We start from the raw sequence: 14,207 nt of genomic DNA, 5'->3' as shown, positions 1-14,207 counted from the left end.
GGATGAGCAGCTCTTCCAAGACTAAAGCAGATATATCATCATAAAATTTATTAGCAACAATTTTTTAGTTATATCATGTGACTTTCAGGCAAATGGAAAGTTGCCAATGGCAAAATATGTGTACACATTTTTTCAATCTCAGAAGAATATATTTATTTTTTTCTGAAACTAGTTTTCACACTAGAACAACACAGCTCTGTGGGGCACAGTGGAATGATTTGGGCTTGAGTCTTACATGGCTCAACATTGCAAATCTCACAGTCCCATCTGTGAACAGAAATGACAGTTCTAAGTTATTTTAAAAGATCACTGTAAGGGCTAGATAATATAATATTTTTAAATACTTGATAAATGGCTAAAAACTATACAAATATAAGCTACTACTCATTATCACATCACTTTTAAAGTTCTTGAGGATATGTTAATTGATGTAAATATTTCCTTCTATATTTTACTTAAAGATCTTTTATAAGTATGCTTTCTTGATATAGAATTTTTATATGAATCTATTTTTCAGCTGAATACATCAGGAACATTAGTTCAAAGATCATTAACACTAAATTTATGTGCAACAAGTATTGCCAACACATCAGTTATTATAGCAGATTACATGGAAAAGCATACTGAAAAATGATACTCTAGCACAGATCATTTTTATTATATACTAAATTTAAAAATACAAATATCTTATTACAAAAATGTTTAACAAACAACTGTGTATGTAAGTACTGTCAAAGACTAACCATTGGTTTATAACATTATGTACATTTGGCTAACATTTATGAGACACCTAGAGTGACAATTTTGTTAATAATGAACTTCAGAGTTCAAATATTTTAAAATTTGGCAACTGGTCAAGTAGTAGTAATCTGTATAGAAATTCTGAGAGATAAAGAAAATGATAAATTGAAATATGCAAGAATAGAAATTCTTGCCATAAATTTTAATAGCTAGTTTTTTCCCCATCCCTTCAAGTCTCATTATAATAAAAAGTAAAGTGCACAGAAACAAGAAGAATACTAATTTTGGTCCCATCATCTATACTACAGTTACAAAAGTGTGCTATCATACTTAGGATTCTAACTCTGTTCACTGTTCTGGGGCTTTGAAAATTAAATCTGAATATGATTAAAGGGAAGGAAACCAAAACTTTCTAAATCACAAAAAATGGACTTAAAGCAAATAAAGGCTTAAAGAAAAAATATTCTTTTGAGAAAATGAACTTAAACAAATTTCACTGTCTATTTATTTTGTATTAAACACAGAATTAACATAAAAGCATATTTTTACCTCTGAAAAAGTTTACTGAGAATCTCTTTCAAAAAAGGCAATAGACCAGAAAAGCACAGCATATGCCACAATACTGTTAGTTATTATCACTTACATACTGCAGCATAAAATATCAGACATTCATGACCTCTACAGGCCATGAACAGTACAGGTAGAAGCAGAAGAATTGACATTAATTTTCCTAATTAACATCAAGTGTAATCTGGGGGGAAAATGTCATTGTTACACTATTAAGGGGGAGGAGTGCTGGTAATCTAAGCAAGTGCTCCTTTTAGAAATTTTAACCCAGTAGCTTAATGTAAGAGAAATAAATACTAATGTAAGGCCATTGATATGAGGTTAGCTGTTAGGGCTCCCCCTCCCTCAACAAGTGTTTCAATTCTGATTTAATATATATCCTATTACACATCTACATGTTTTATCAGGCTTATTTACAAATACACAATGAATTACATGGACATGAAAAACTAAATAAGTTGCAGGAAAAAAATGTAGAAGTTTTACAACCCCACATAGTACACTGAAGAAAAGCCCAATTTGCATAATTTTTAACCAAACAAAGAAGTTTAGTGATAAAACATGTGTTGTATTTTGGAAGGCCATTCTTTATATATTATAGGTGTTGGACCCAACTTATAGGTAAAATATTTTGGTCATCATGATTAAGTTTTTCTCACCATTAAAAAAAGTATATGTGTGTGTGTATTTGTGTATGTAAAATACATATATATGTATATGAAATATACATATAATACTACGTCCAAATATGAGTACTTTCATAATGTTATGAGAATGTAAAAACTACTAAATACATTTTTACTCCCATGGCACATCACACTTGATAACACTAATATGGATAGGTTTAGTTAGTAATTAATAGTAATTATGAATGCTTTATTGAATATTTTCCTTTCTGTAGTTGGGAAATATAAAGTTTGGATTTGCTTCCATCAGATCTCTTAAACCACACTTCATCATGGTTAATTGTTGTAATTATGGCACTAAAAGAAAAAGAAAAAGAAAACATTAACTTTTGAACTGAACAAGCTATCAGAATATTTGCAATACAAATGACCTTATTAAGGTTTTGACCATGTCTTCAAAAATGAAATTAACAGGAGTAGAACAGTTAATTGACCCATTGTAACTACCTAATCATATTGAAGTATATTCAAATACAAGGACTGTCAAAAATACTAGATATGTCAGCAGATTTAGTCATACTACAGAGATAGAATATGGCCTTCTGTTAATTATTGAATTCATTTTTCATTAGGCATAAATAAATGTACAGGTTAAAATAACAACAAAAATCTCTTTCATTTCCATACAGGGACATTGGAGTTACCAAAAAAGTATTATTCATTCTTCTCATAAGGCCACTGTATATGGATATTGTCGCTTATGTTAGCTTAAATTTCCAATGTCAATTCAGATTTGAATCACATTTTACAGGCAAATACCATTGTATTCATACCATGTGATATGCCTTATCATAGACTTTTATAGTTCTATGATTTCTCCCTCTACCAACAAGCAGATCAAACTTGTCTAGAATTTTAGGTCTTATGAGAGTTGCTGAAGCCTCAGATATATAACAAAATTTAACTACTTCTACATAATGAGAAGGTGTCACAAGTGGAATCTGAATTCAGATCTTTCTAAACACTAAGTCCAACACTCTATATACTATACCTTGCTGACTTACTATAACTTACTTTCATATAAATCTTCATAGAAATAAAAAAAATTCAATTTGAATATTGTGCTTCTTTTTAAAGTGCATGTCTTTTTCATGGTGTTGCAGAGCAACACATAGAACTAGGCAGCAAGATTTAAAAACCATACAAATTTTCATCACTTTATTCATTATTGACTATAATTGTCCCAGAATTTCCTAAAACAAAAGTACAGAAGTATCAATAGAGTAATGGTGACAAGTCAGCAGAAATCTGTGATGGGTCAATTTAGCTAATGTTACAATAAATCTGAAAACAATATCTTCCCCAAAACTATTAAATAGTATCCCTCACTAATCTATACAATGACTATATTTCCTTATGTCTATTGATATTTAATTACATATTTCTACATAATGTTGATACATGCATTAATGTTAAATTATTTTTTAAATGCTGATCAAAGTTTACATGGTAAGAGACAGAAGAAGCTTAGAATTAAGCTTTATGAAGAACATATAATTAATTCAGTAATATATGCAATTTGTATTATTAGAAATGACAAATTATAATGTTGTCAATGTCTAGAGACATCTTAATTAAATTTAAAATGAAATAGAAGAATAAGAGATTTTAAAAAGTCCTGTTTATTACCTTGTGGGACATTCATCTTTCTTATCAATACATATTGTCTGTCCACGAATATACCATTCACCATCATAATACAATCTTCCCTCTTCAGACTTAGCACTGTGCAGATGTTTCTCCAGTTTCACAGGTGCTAAAGGGATCAGTTGAAAGACTGTTATATTAATAAAATGATGTCAGAATAATATGTGTCAGAAAATTAAGATTTAATTTTCAAACATATATAATTTGTTCATCCTTATACAAACACAATTTTTATTTCAAACACCAATGGCCTTATTAATATGAACAGGTCTACAGATCGAAATTAAAAATCTTTTTCACTTTCATGCTGACAGTCTTCATGAGTGGTAGTCAAAAAATTTATACTCTCAAGGTTAACTCTCTGATGTTAAACATCTCTAAACTTAAGTTACTTCTTACATATCAGATATGTCTATTGTTAATCCTTTCCTAAAGAAACTGTCAACATGATAATTGTGGAAATATGTATAGAAGAATTGCAAGTTTAACATATTGGATTTTGCAAAGATGAATGTTGAAAATTATCTATGAATATGTTTTGAAAATAAAAAGCTTTAATTAGAAAAAAAAAGGAAAAAATCATTGATGAAATGGAAAATATATTGATGTTAAAGTGTTATATCTCTCAAAAAGAAAAAAAAATAGGAAGGAAGGAAGAAAGGAAGGAAGGAAGGAAGGAAGGAAGAAGGAAGGAAGGAAGGAAGGAAGGAAGGAAGGAAGGAAGGAAGGAAGGAAGGAGGAAGGAAGGAAGGAAGGAAGGAAGGAAGGAAGGAAGAAAGGAAGAAAGGAAGGAAGGGAGGGAAGGATAAAAGGAGGGAGGGAAGCATAAAAGGAGGGAGGGAAAAACTGCCAAAGTATGACCTGTGCTGGCATTATTTTCTCAGAAGAAACTGAATGGGCAATTAAAGAGGAATCAGACAGAGAACTATATTGCATTTGTGAAATTGTGTAGTACTTTCAATGATCCCAAGCTGCTCTTTAGCTCAAACTCATCTTTTTAGCTTAGGCATATCTCCTTGTGATGCTATTTGGGTTCAAATTTAGAATAATCTTATCTCAGTAGAATCAAAATTATAGGTAATGTTACAAGCAATGGAGAAATGCATGATGGATGGAGTAGGCTGAAACATATTTCTAGGGATGACTTACATTCTAGTAATATGGTACAGTAAAAATAACAGTAAGTTTTGAGTCAGCAGATCTAGGCCAACTCCTGATAATGACTATTTCTGTGCATCTGAGAAAGTCACTCAAATTCTCTAACCTCTTGAACATTAAATGAGAAGGTTAAACATGATTTCAAAAATTCCTTCAAGCTCTAAATCTATCAATTTATGATCGCAACAAAAGGCAAAAGTAATATCTCTTAATAAATGTATGATTATTTAGACTTGTGATGGAAAGTGCCATCTGCATCCAAAGAGAGAATTATAGAGATTGAATGTGGATCAAAGCAAAGTATTTTCAGCTGTTTGTTGTTGTTGTTGTTTGTTTGCTTGATTATTTTTTCTCTTTTTTTTCCCCTTTTGATCTGATTTTTCTTGTGCAGCATGACAAATATGGAAATTTGTTTAAAAGAATTGCATATGCTTACCCTATATTGGATTACCTGCTTTCTAGGGAGGGAGAGAAGAGGAGAGAAAAGAAAAATTTGGAACACAAGGTTTTGCAAAGGTGAATGTTGCAAAGGGTCTCCCACCTTGGAAATAGAGTCTTACTCTGTTTTTGACAGTCAAAAATCAAGTAGGCTGGGGAAATGAGCTAACAACAGAAATAGATCAAAACACACTTAGAAGAAGATGACAAAGTCAAAGATCCTACATCCAAAGTTTCCAAGAAAAATAAGAATTTGCCTCAGATTATGAAAGAGTTCAAAAGGGATTTTGAAAAGAAAGGTGGAAGAAAAATTGGGAACAGCAATGAGAGTGATGCAAAAGAAAATAGAAAAAGCTAATGAGAAGAATGCCTTAAAAAGCAAACTTGGCCAAATGAGAAAGGAGGTACAAAGACTCAATTAGGAAAATAATTTCTTAAAAAAATTAGAATTGAAAACTAGGAAAACATTTTTACCTTCAAAGGTTCTGATAAAGGGCTCATTTCTAAAATATATAGAGAATTAACTCAAATTTATAAGAATTCAAGCCATTTTCAAATGACAAATGGTCAAAGGATATGAACAGACAATTTTCAGATGAAGAAACTGAAACCATTTCTAATCATATGAAAAGGTACTCTAGATCACTACTGACCACAGAAATGCAAATTAAGACAACTCTAAGGTATCACTACATATCTCTCAGACTAGCTAAGATGACAAATGTTGGAGGAAATGTGGGACAACTGGGACACTAATACATTGTTGGTGGAGTTGTGAACTGATCCAACCATTCTGGAGAGCAATCTAGAACTATGCCAAAAGGACTATCAAAATGTGCATACCTTTTGATCTAGCAGTTTCTACTGGGTTTATATCCCAAAGAGATCTTAAAGGAGGAAAAGGAACTCACATGTGCAAAAATGTTTATGGGCAGCTCTTTTGGTAATGGCAAAAAACAGGAAACTGAGTGGATACCCATCAATTGGAGAGTGGCTGAATAAGTAATAACATATGAATGTTATGGAATATTATTGTTCTATAAGAAATTATCAGCAGAATGATTTCAGAAAGGCCTGGAGAGACTTATATGAATTGATGCTAGTGAAATGAGCAGAATCAGGAGATCATTGTGCACAGCAACAAGATTATATGATGATCAATCCTAATAGATAAGGCTTTTTTCAACAATGAGAAGATTCAGACCAGTTCCACTGATCTTGTGATGAAGAGAACCAGAGAGAAGAATGTGGGAACTGAGTGTGGATCACAACATAGCATTTTCACTCTTTTTGTTGTTGTTGCTGGCATTTTATTTCCTTTTTCATTTTTTTCTTTTTGATCTGATTTTTCTTATGCAGCAAGATATTTATATAAATATGTATACATATATTGGATTTAACATGTAGTTTTACCTTATTTAACATATACTGGATTACTTGCCATGGGGGGGGGGGGGGGGGAAGAGGAGGAGGGGAGATAGGAGGAAGGAGGGGAAAAATTAGAACACAAGGTTTTGTAAGGGTCAATATTGAAAAATTATCCATGCATATATTTTGAAAATAAAAAAAGCTTTAATTAGAAAAAAATAGAATTGAATAAATGGAACCTAATGACTTTATGAGGAATCAAGAAACAATAAAACAAAACCAAAATGATAAAAAAAATAGAAAACAAAATAAAATATCTTAATGGAAAAACAACTAACATGGAAAATAGATCCAGGAAGGATAAGTTAAATTATTGGTCTACCTGAAAGTCATGATTAAAAAAAAAAAAATCTACATCATCTTTCAAGAAATTATCAAAGAAAATTATTCCTGATATTCTAGAACCAGAGAGTAAACTAAAAGAATTCAATGATTACCTCCTGAAAGAAATCCTAAGATGAAAACTCTCAGGAATATTATAGCCAAATTTCAGAACTTTCAGGTCAAGGAGAAAATACTGCAAGCATCCAGAAAAAAATAGCTCAAATATAGTGAAGCCACAGTCAAGACAACCCAAAATTTAGCAGCTTCTACATAAAAGGATCAGAGGGCCTAGAATTTAATATTCCAGAGAGCAATGGAGGTAGGATTACAATTAAGAATTACCTCCCTGGCAAAACTGAGAATAATCCTTCAGGAGAAAGAAATAGAAATTCAATGAAATAGAGGACTTTCAAGTATGCGTGCTAAAAAGAAAATCTGATTTTCAAAAACAGGACTCAGAAGAAGCATAAGGAGGTAATCAGGAAAGGGAAACTAAAAAGGACTGAATAAGGTTAATCTGTTTACATGCCTATATGAGAGGATGAACTGACAGCTTATATAGACAGAGGGCATGGGTATGACTTGACTATGAAGGGATAGTAACTAAAAATAAATAAATAAAATTAAGGGGTGAGAAAACAATATATTAAAAGAAAGGCAAAGAGAAAGGTAGAATGATGTAAATTATCTGCCAAAAAAGAGGTAAGAAAAAAAAAAGTGAAGGAGAAGCGGGGAAGGAGAGGGAGAGTAAATGGATCTAATTCTTATCAGAACTGGATGAAAGAGGAAATAATGTATACACTCAATATGAGTATGGGAATCTATTTTACTTTTCAGAAAAATAGGAGGGAAAGGGGAAAGAGTGATAGAAGAAAAGGCATATTGGAGGAATAGGTAGTCAGAAGCAAAACACATTTGAGGAGGGACAGGGTGAAAAGAGAATAGAATAAATAGGAGGGGAAGAGGAACACAATTAGCAACAGTAATTGTGAAAAGGATTTTGAAGCAAATTTCTCTGATGAATGCCTCATTTCTCAAGTATAGGGAACCGAGTCAAATTTATAAAAAATAAGATATTAACCAAATGACCAAATAGATCACCAAATAATCAAAAGATATGAACTGTATCCAAAGGCTATGAAATAATGCATATCCTTTGACCTAACAACACCACTACTAGGCATGCATCCCCGAAGAGATAAGAAAAAAAAAAGGACCTATAGCAGCTCTTTTGTCAGGACAAGGAATTGGAAATTGAGGGGATGCCCATCAATTGAGGAACAGCTGAATAAATTGTAGTAAATGATTATGATGGAATACTATTGTTCTTTAAGAAATGATGGAATATTATTGTTCTTTAAAAAATAATGAGCAGGATGCTCTCAAAAAACCTGGAAAGTCCTCCATGAGTTCATGCAAAGTGAAATGTACCATGTACAAAGTTAATAGTAATGCTGTGGAAAGATCATCTATGAATGACTTTGCTATTTTCAGCAATACAATGATCCAAGACTTATGATGAAAAATGTCATCATATCCAGAGAAAGAATTGATTGTCTTTGAATATAGACCGAAGCATACTTTTTTAAACTATTTTTCTTGAGGGCTTTTTGGGGGATGGGGAATAAATCTATATTTTTTGGGTAAATGGAAGGAAGAAGGGAGATAATCTGGAACTCAAAAATTTAAAAACATGTAAAAAATTGTTTTACATGTAACTGGGGAAAAATAAAATATTTTTTAAAAAATTTAAAAAGAGGGAGTGAGTGAACTTCTAGCAATAGAGGTAATACTCACAAAGTTAAGCTCACAAATCCATCCATTCAATTATTGAATAAATTTATTTTAAGAGGAATCTCTGGCCATACGTTCACAGACAAACAAACAATCCTAAATAATTCAATTCGACATGTTATCTTTAACATAACCTGTTGTTTCCCTTGTTTGTATATCATATTAAAAATTTATAGAGCTTTATGCTGACTATACTCTTTGAGGATTAGCTATAGAAGAAGCGGCTTAATTCTCTGGAGGACTCTTTTTGAATTATTGCTACAATAAATAATGATGAAGATATAAGAAGATAAAAACAAAACTATGTCTTCCTTACATTATGTCTAGAATCTTGACATTTTCTACCTATATAGAATATACTGGGGGAAGAAATATACTCATTGGTATGTTTTCACCAAACAAAATGAGCCCAATAGTAGGGAAATTCCTTCGTGTGCTAATGATTCTATCAATTCTGATAGAGGAAACCTATGTAATAACATACAAGAGAAATGAGTAACTTACGTTCTGCTTTTACTCTATGTGGACCAAGTGTAGCCATTGCCTTAAGGAGAGAAAAGAAATTATTATTATGCTATTTTATATGATATAATATGAAAGCAATTTTAAAGTCATTTCTAAAAAACTGAATGTAAGCTTATTCTGTTTTATTGATTTAGGATATTTTTTTCTTTCATCTATCAAACATATTTATAATACTGAATACTCAGTAACAATGAAAAGTTAAATAATAATGTGGAATGAAGTATTCCACCAAACTTTAAAATAGTCTTTCAGTTTCTAATAACAGAATCTTTTATAAAAAGATGTATGATTTGGTATCACATACTTCTCTTTCCAAGGAAAAAGAAAACTCAAAATCAATAAGTAATTTCTAACACTAAGAATGTTTAATGAGTAATTTCAGACTCTCAGAATGTTCTAGATACAACAGATATATTTTGCTTTAAAAGTAAAAGTGGAAGGAACCCATCATTTTAAAATTAAAACTTCTATAATTTCAGAGTATATATTTATTTACATTTGTGTTAGGCTTCATCCCTCTGCCATGGTGTCCATTTCTATGAAAAGAAATGTTCACATTTTGTATGAAAGATGTATTTAAAGCTGTGCAAGTAAATAATATAGTAATCTCCTATGGTATGACAAAGATGAGAACCATAATGGGATTAATGATATGTACTTGTCCTACAAAGCCTTTCCAAATGTCTAAAAGAAGTATTTAAAAAAGAGAGAAATACTGCAATATTCATACTGTTTACCTCAATTAAAATCTTACCTTTCTAATTGTTGTCCAATCTTCAAGAATATCTAGGTCTTGTAACATATAAACTATATAGGGGCGTTAAAAAGTTAAGGACAATTTTGTTATTAGATGAGAATAATAACACTAATCATATTCATATTTTCTTTTTCAGAAATTTAAATTATGATTTGTAGGCATGATATTTCAGTATGTAGATTTCAGATTTCAAATAGTCTTCAAAAAGAGGACTATGGGACTTACATATAAGTTAGCTGTAGATAGCTTCCTTATACCTGCTCCAATGAAAACCTAAAAAAAAAAAAAAATCAATTGAGACAAAATTTAAATAAAATATCAAGAAATCCAATGAGAAATCCAAACCTAAAAAAAAAAAATCAATTGAGACAAAAATAAAATAACATATCAAGAAATCCAGTAACAATAGTTAATTACTTTATATCCTTTCCAGATCTGAACAAAAAAATCAGGTAGAAGCTTAATAATAACAGAAAAAGAGCTTGCAAAAAAAAAAAAAGAAAGAAAGAAAAGAAAATGCCTAAGATGAAGCAAACTAGATGGAAAATTAGAGCAATCAAATGGCTGCAAAGACTACACAGATCCTTCTCTATCCTAACCCCGCGCCCTCCCCTTCCCGCCAATAAATAAATAAATAAATAAATAAATAACCCAGCCAGGGAACTTAAATAAGTAGAGAGAACTGGGACAGAGAACAGCATATTTTGCTACACTGAATCTGAAGGAAATGGTACTACAATCCAGTTAAGATCAGTCTTATCCCCTCAGAAACTATTTGAGGCAAAGACTGAGATTAATGAAAAATAAATTTGGAGTCCCACTCTAGGTTTAAGCCTGCCATCAAAAGGAGAGAAGTTAAAATGTTAGCAACAAGAGAATTTAAGGGGAAAAGCCTAAATCCACCAAAGATTTCAAGATGGAAAAAAAATCAATTAAAAACCTAGAACACAGATAAATAAACCAACAATATATTCCAAAATTAGAAGGGACAATAAGTACTAAAACACACACAAAAATTACAATCCTCAGGAAATCAATGCTATAAAAAAGAAAACAACATGAAATGAAACAAAACTCTCATTAGATTACAAAAAGAGCATGGAATGATAGAAGATATTTTGTAATAGTGCAAAAGAGAACTAATAACCTTAAAAGAAGAAATTATAATGGAATAAATCTCAGAGTTTATGGCCTTGTACAGAAGAAATAATGATCAGAATAGATGTGAAAACATACCAAAATTTCTGGGATGTAATTAAAGCAATCTTCAAAGAAAGAATTATATCCCTATAACCATAGATTTAAAAAATAGAAAAGTAATTAGTTAAACTGATGGTACATTTAAAATAACTAGAAAACCAACAAAGAAAGAAACAAACCCATAATAATCACAAAGGAGAAAAATTTGAAAGTTAGAGAAAAAAATGGCTGAAATAGAAACCAAAAAACAACATAATTGATAAAAATGAAAACCAGTTTTCTGAAAATATAAAAATAATTTATGTCTTTAGTCAATCTGATTGAAAAGTGAACAGAAAAAATTAACAAAATAAGAAGTGAAATACAATAAATGTGAAATAAGAAGAAATAAAAAGAATTATAAGAAGTTATATGCCATCAAAACTAAGAACACAAAGGGCAGCTAGATGGCACAGTGGATAGAGTACCAACCCTGAAGTCAGGACAACTTGATTGAAATCTAGCCTCAGATATTAATATTTCCTAGTTGTGTGATTCTAGGCAAATGAAAACCCCAACTGTCTCAGCAAAAGAACAAAAACAAAAACAAAACTAAGAATACAGAAGAAATACAGGGATCACCAATACAAATATAAACTATCCAAAATAAAACACCACCAAGGACAGATCTTAAACAATATAGTTTCATGAAAGATAAAATAACTAGCTGTGAAGGGAAACAGGAAGAAAAAAATCTCCCAATAGATTTGCAAGAGAATTTATATCAGTTTTTGAAAGAACAATATTGGCACTACAAAAAATTTTTTTATCTTTCTTAAATAAACAAAAATCTTTCTTTCCCTCCCACCATTGGAAAAAGAAAAAGGAAATGTAACAAATATGCATCATCAAGTAAAATAAATTCCCACAGTGGACATATCTAAAAAATTCTGAGTCTATCACTTCTCTGTCAGGAAGTGTAGTGAGCTCTAGAATCATGGTTGCTCATTTTATTGTTCAGAATTCTCAAGAGTTTCAAAACTGTTTTCTTTTCATAGTGCACTGGGATTTTATAAACTATTTTTGTTCTGTTCATTTCATTCTACATCAGTACATACGAGCCTTTCTAGGATTTACTGAATATTTTCTTATTTCTTATGGCATATTCTATCTCCTTAATTTCTAGTTCTTTGCTACTATATATAAAAACAAAACACAACAAAAAATCCAGTGCTACAAATATTTTCATATTTATAGATATGTTTCTTCCTTTTTTGATCTATCCAAGACTAGTACAAAAATTACGCTCAAAAAAATTGAAAAAAAGCACTCTATATGCTCAAAGAGCTATTAAATTATCTCTACCCTACAAATCCTACAATACCACTATTTAGTCTATTTCTACAGATAATTTGCGGAAAAGGAAAATAATCTCTATGTTCAAAGAATGTTTATAGTACCTCTCTATCTGGCAGCCAAAAAAAAAAAAAAAAAAACCCTGAAAATTAAAGGGATGCTCATCAATTGGGGAATGGCTGAACAATTTATGGTATATGACTATGATGAAATACTAATGAGTTAGAAGAAATAATGAGCTCAATGATTTTAAAAAATCAGAGAAAGATTTGCACAAAATAATGAGTAAAATGAGTACAACCAAGAAAACATTGTATACAATAACAACAATATTGATTTAATAATAACTAAGCAAATAAGTCACTTTGGCTATTATAAATACCCAAATTAACTATAAAAGGACGTATGAAGAAAAATGCTATTTGTATCCAAAGAAAGAACTGATAAATAGAAATATGTATAGAATAATTTTACATATATATATATATATATATATATATATATATATATATATATATACACACACACACACACCAATGTGTGTTTCATAGTAGCCATCTCTAGGGTCAGGGATGGGGGAAGAGTGGGGTAGAGAGAAGGAAGAAAAAAATTTTACATGATAATTTGGTTGTATATTTGAAAGAAATATCAAGTTGTGCATAGCAAATTTTCAGTTTCATGTCCAATCATCTTTTTTATTGTACTATTATGTAAATGGTTGTTTTATTCCATAAATTAAAAATTTTAAAAATACCACAATGAGGAAAAAAAAGTATTCTTTAAAACTCTTTCTATGGGACAAATATATTCCTAATATCTAAACTAGAGAAGAATAAAATAAGGAAGAACTACAGAACAACTAAAACAATATGTCTAAGGAATCACTCACTGGATTCATTTCAGAGATGAAAGAATGATTCAACACAAGGGGGAAAAAAAACAACAATAAATCACTCACATTAAAAACCCCAAAATCTCCAAACCATATAATTATTATCTCCATAGATAAAGGAAAAAACCTTTTGACAAAATGTTCCATTCATTTTACTAAAAACACTATAAAGTATAAGTGTGGAAGTATATATATTTTTTACTGTGATTTAAAAAAGTATCTAGAACCAAAAACAAGCATTATATGTAAAAGTGATACACCTTATCCTTTTCCAATAATTACAGAAGTAAAGTAAAAATGCCAAATCTCTTATCATTTAATGTAGATCTAGAAAATCTATCAGTAACCAATAACATAAAAGAAAGAAATTTATGGCATAAAGATAGATAATAGAATTATTGCTGTTCAACAAAATTGTGTTTTAGGTAGTTCAGGTAAAGAAAATTATTAATCATATTTTAAGAAATAAATCAAGAGTAAGATTATCTGATAGATAAAGAGCTATCTTCCACAGCTGAAAGCTCTTTCTCACACACAAGCTTGCCTACGACTTTAGGAAGGTACTTTAATTTCTCAATTCCCCATGCAGATCCAACAATGATGGAGGCAGTTGCTCAACTGCTCAAAAAGTATTCTTTTCTATATGCCCAGCACTATCCCGAGGATTGGGTCTACAAAGAAAGATGAAAATTGCTCCTACTATCAATGATTTTAT

The 14,207-nt window shown here is 30.5% G+C and overlaps 1 protein-coding gene across 6 annotated transcripts in view; it reads right to left on the bottom strand.

Moving 5' to 3' along the window:
• Window positions 1-127: 127 nt before the first annotated feature.
• The window catches only part of BRMS1L (BRMS1 like transcriptional repressor), a 131,626-nt gene continuing 117,546 nt past the window's right edge, over window positions 128-14,207 (bottom strand). For 5 of the 6 annotated variants that reach the window (XM_051977975.1, XM_051977978.1, XM_051977980.1 and 2 more), the window contains 4 exons: window positions 10,063-10,127; window positions 9,288-9,327; window positions 3,624-3,771; window positions 128-2,291 (listed from right to left, as the gene is read on the bottom strand). In XM_051977975.1, coding sequence (XP_051833935.1) covers window positions 2,174-2,291; window positions 3,624-3,771; window positions 9,288-9,327; window positions 10,063-10,127 — 371 coding nt within the window. In that variant the 3' untranslated portion in view covers window positions 128-2,173. The remainder of the gene's footprint in view (window positions 2,292-3,623; window positions 3,772-9,287; window positions 9,328-10,062; window positions 10,128-14,207) is intronic. The other variant, XM_051977976.1, reaches the window with a different exon arrangement.

Source organism: Antechinus flavipes, chromosome 2 (assembly GCF_016432865.1).
Source record: "Antechinus flavipes isolate AdamAnt ecotype Samford, QLD, Australia chromosome 2, AdamAnt_v2, whole genome shotgun sequence".
Lineage (NCBI taxonomy): Eukaryota > Metazoa > Chordata > Mammalia > Dasyuromorphia > Dasyuridae > Antechinus > Antechinus flavipes.
The sequence above is the reverse complement of the archived record's forward strand: the minus strand, read 5'-3'. Positions and strand labels throughout refer to the sequence as shown.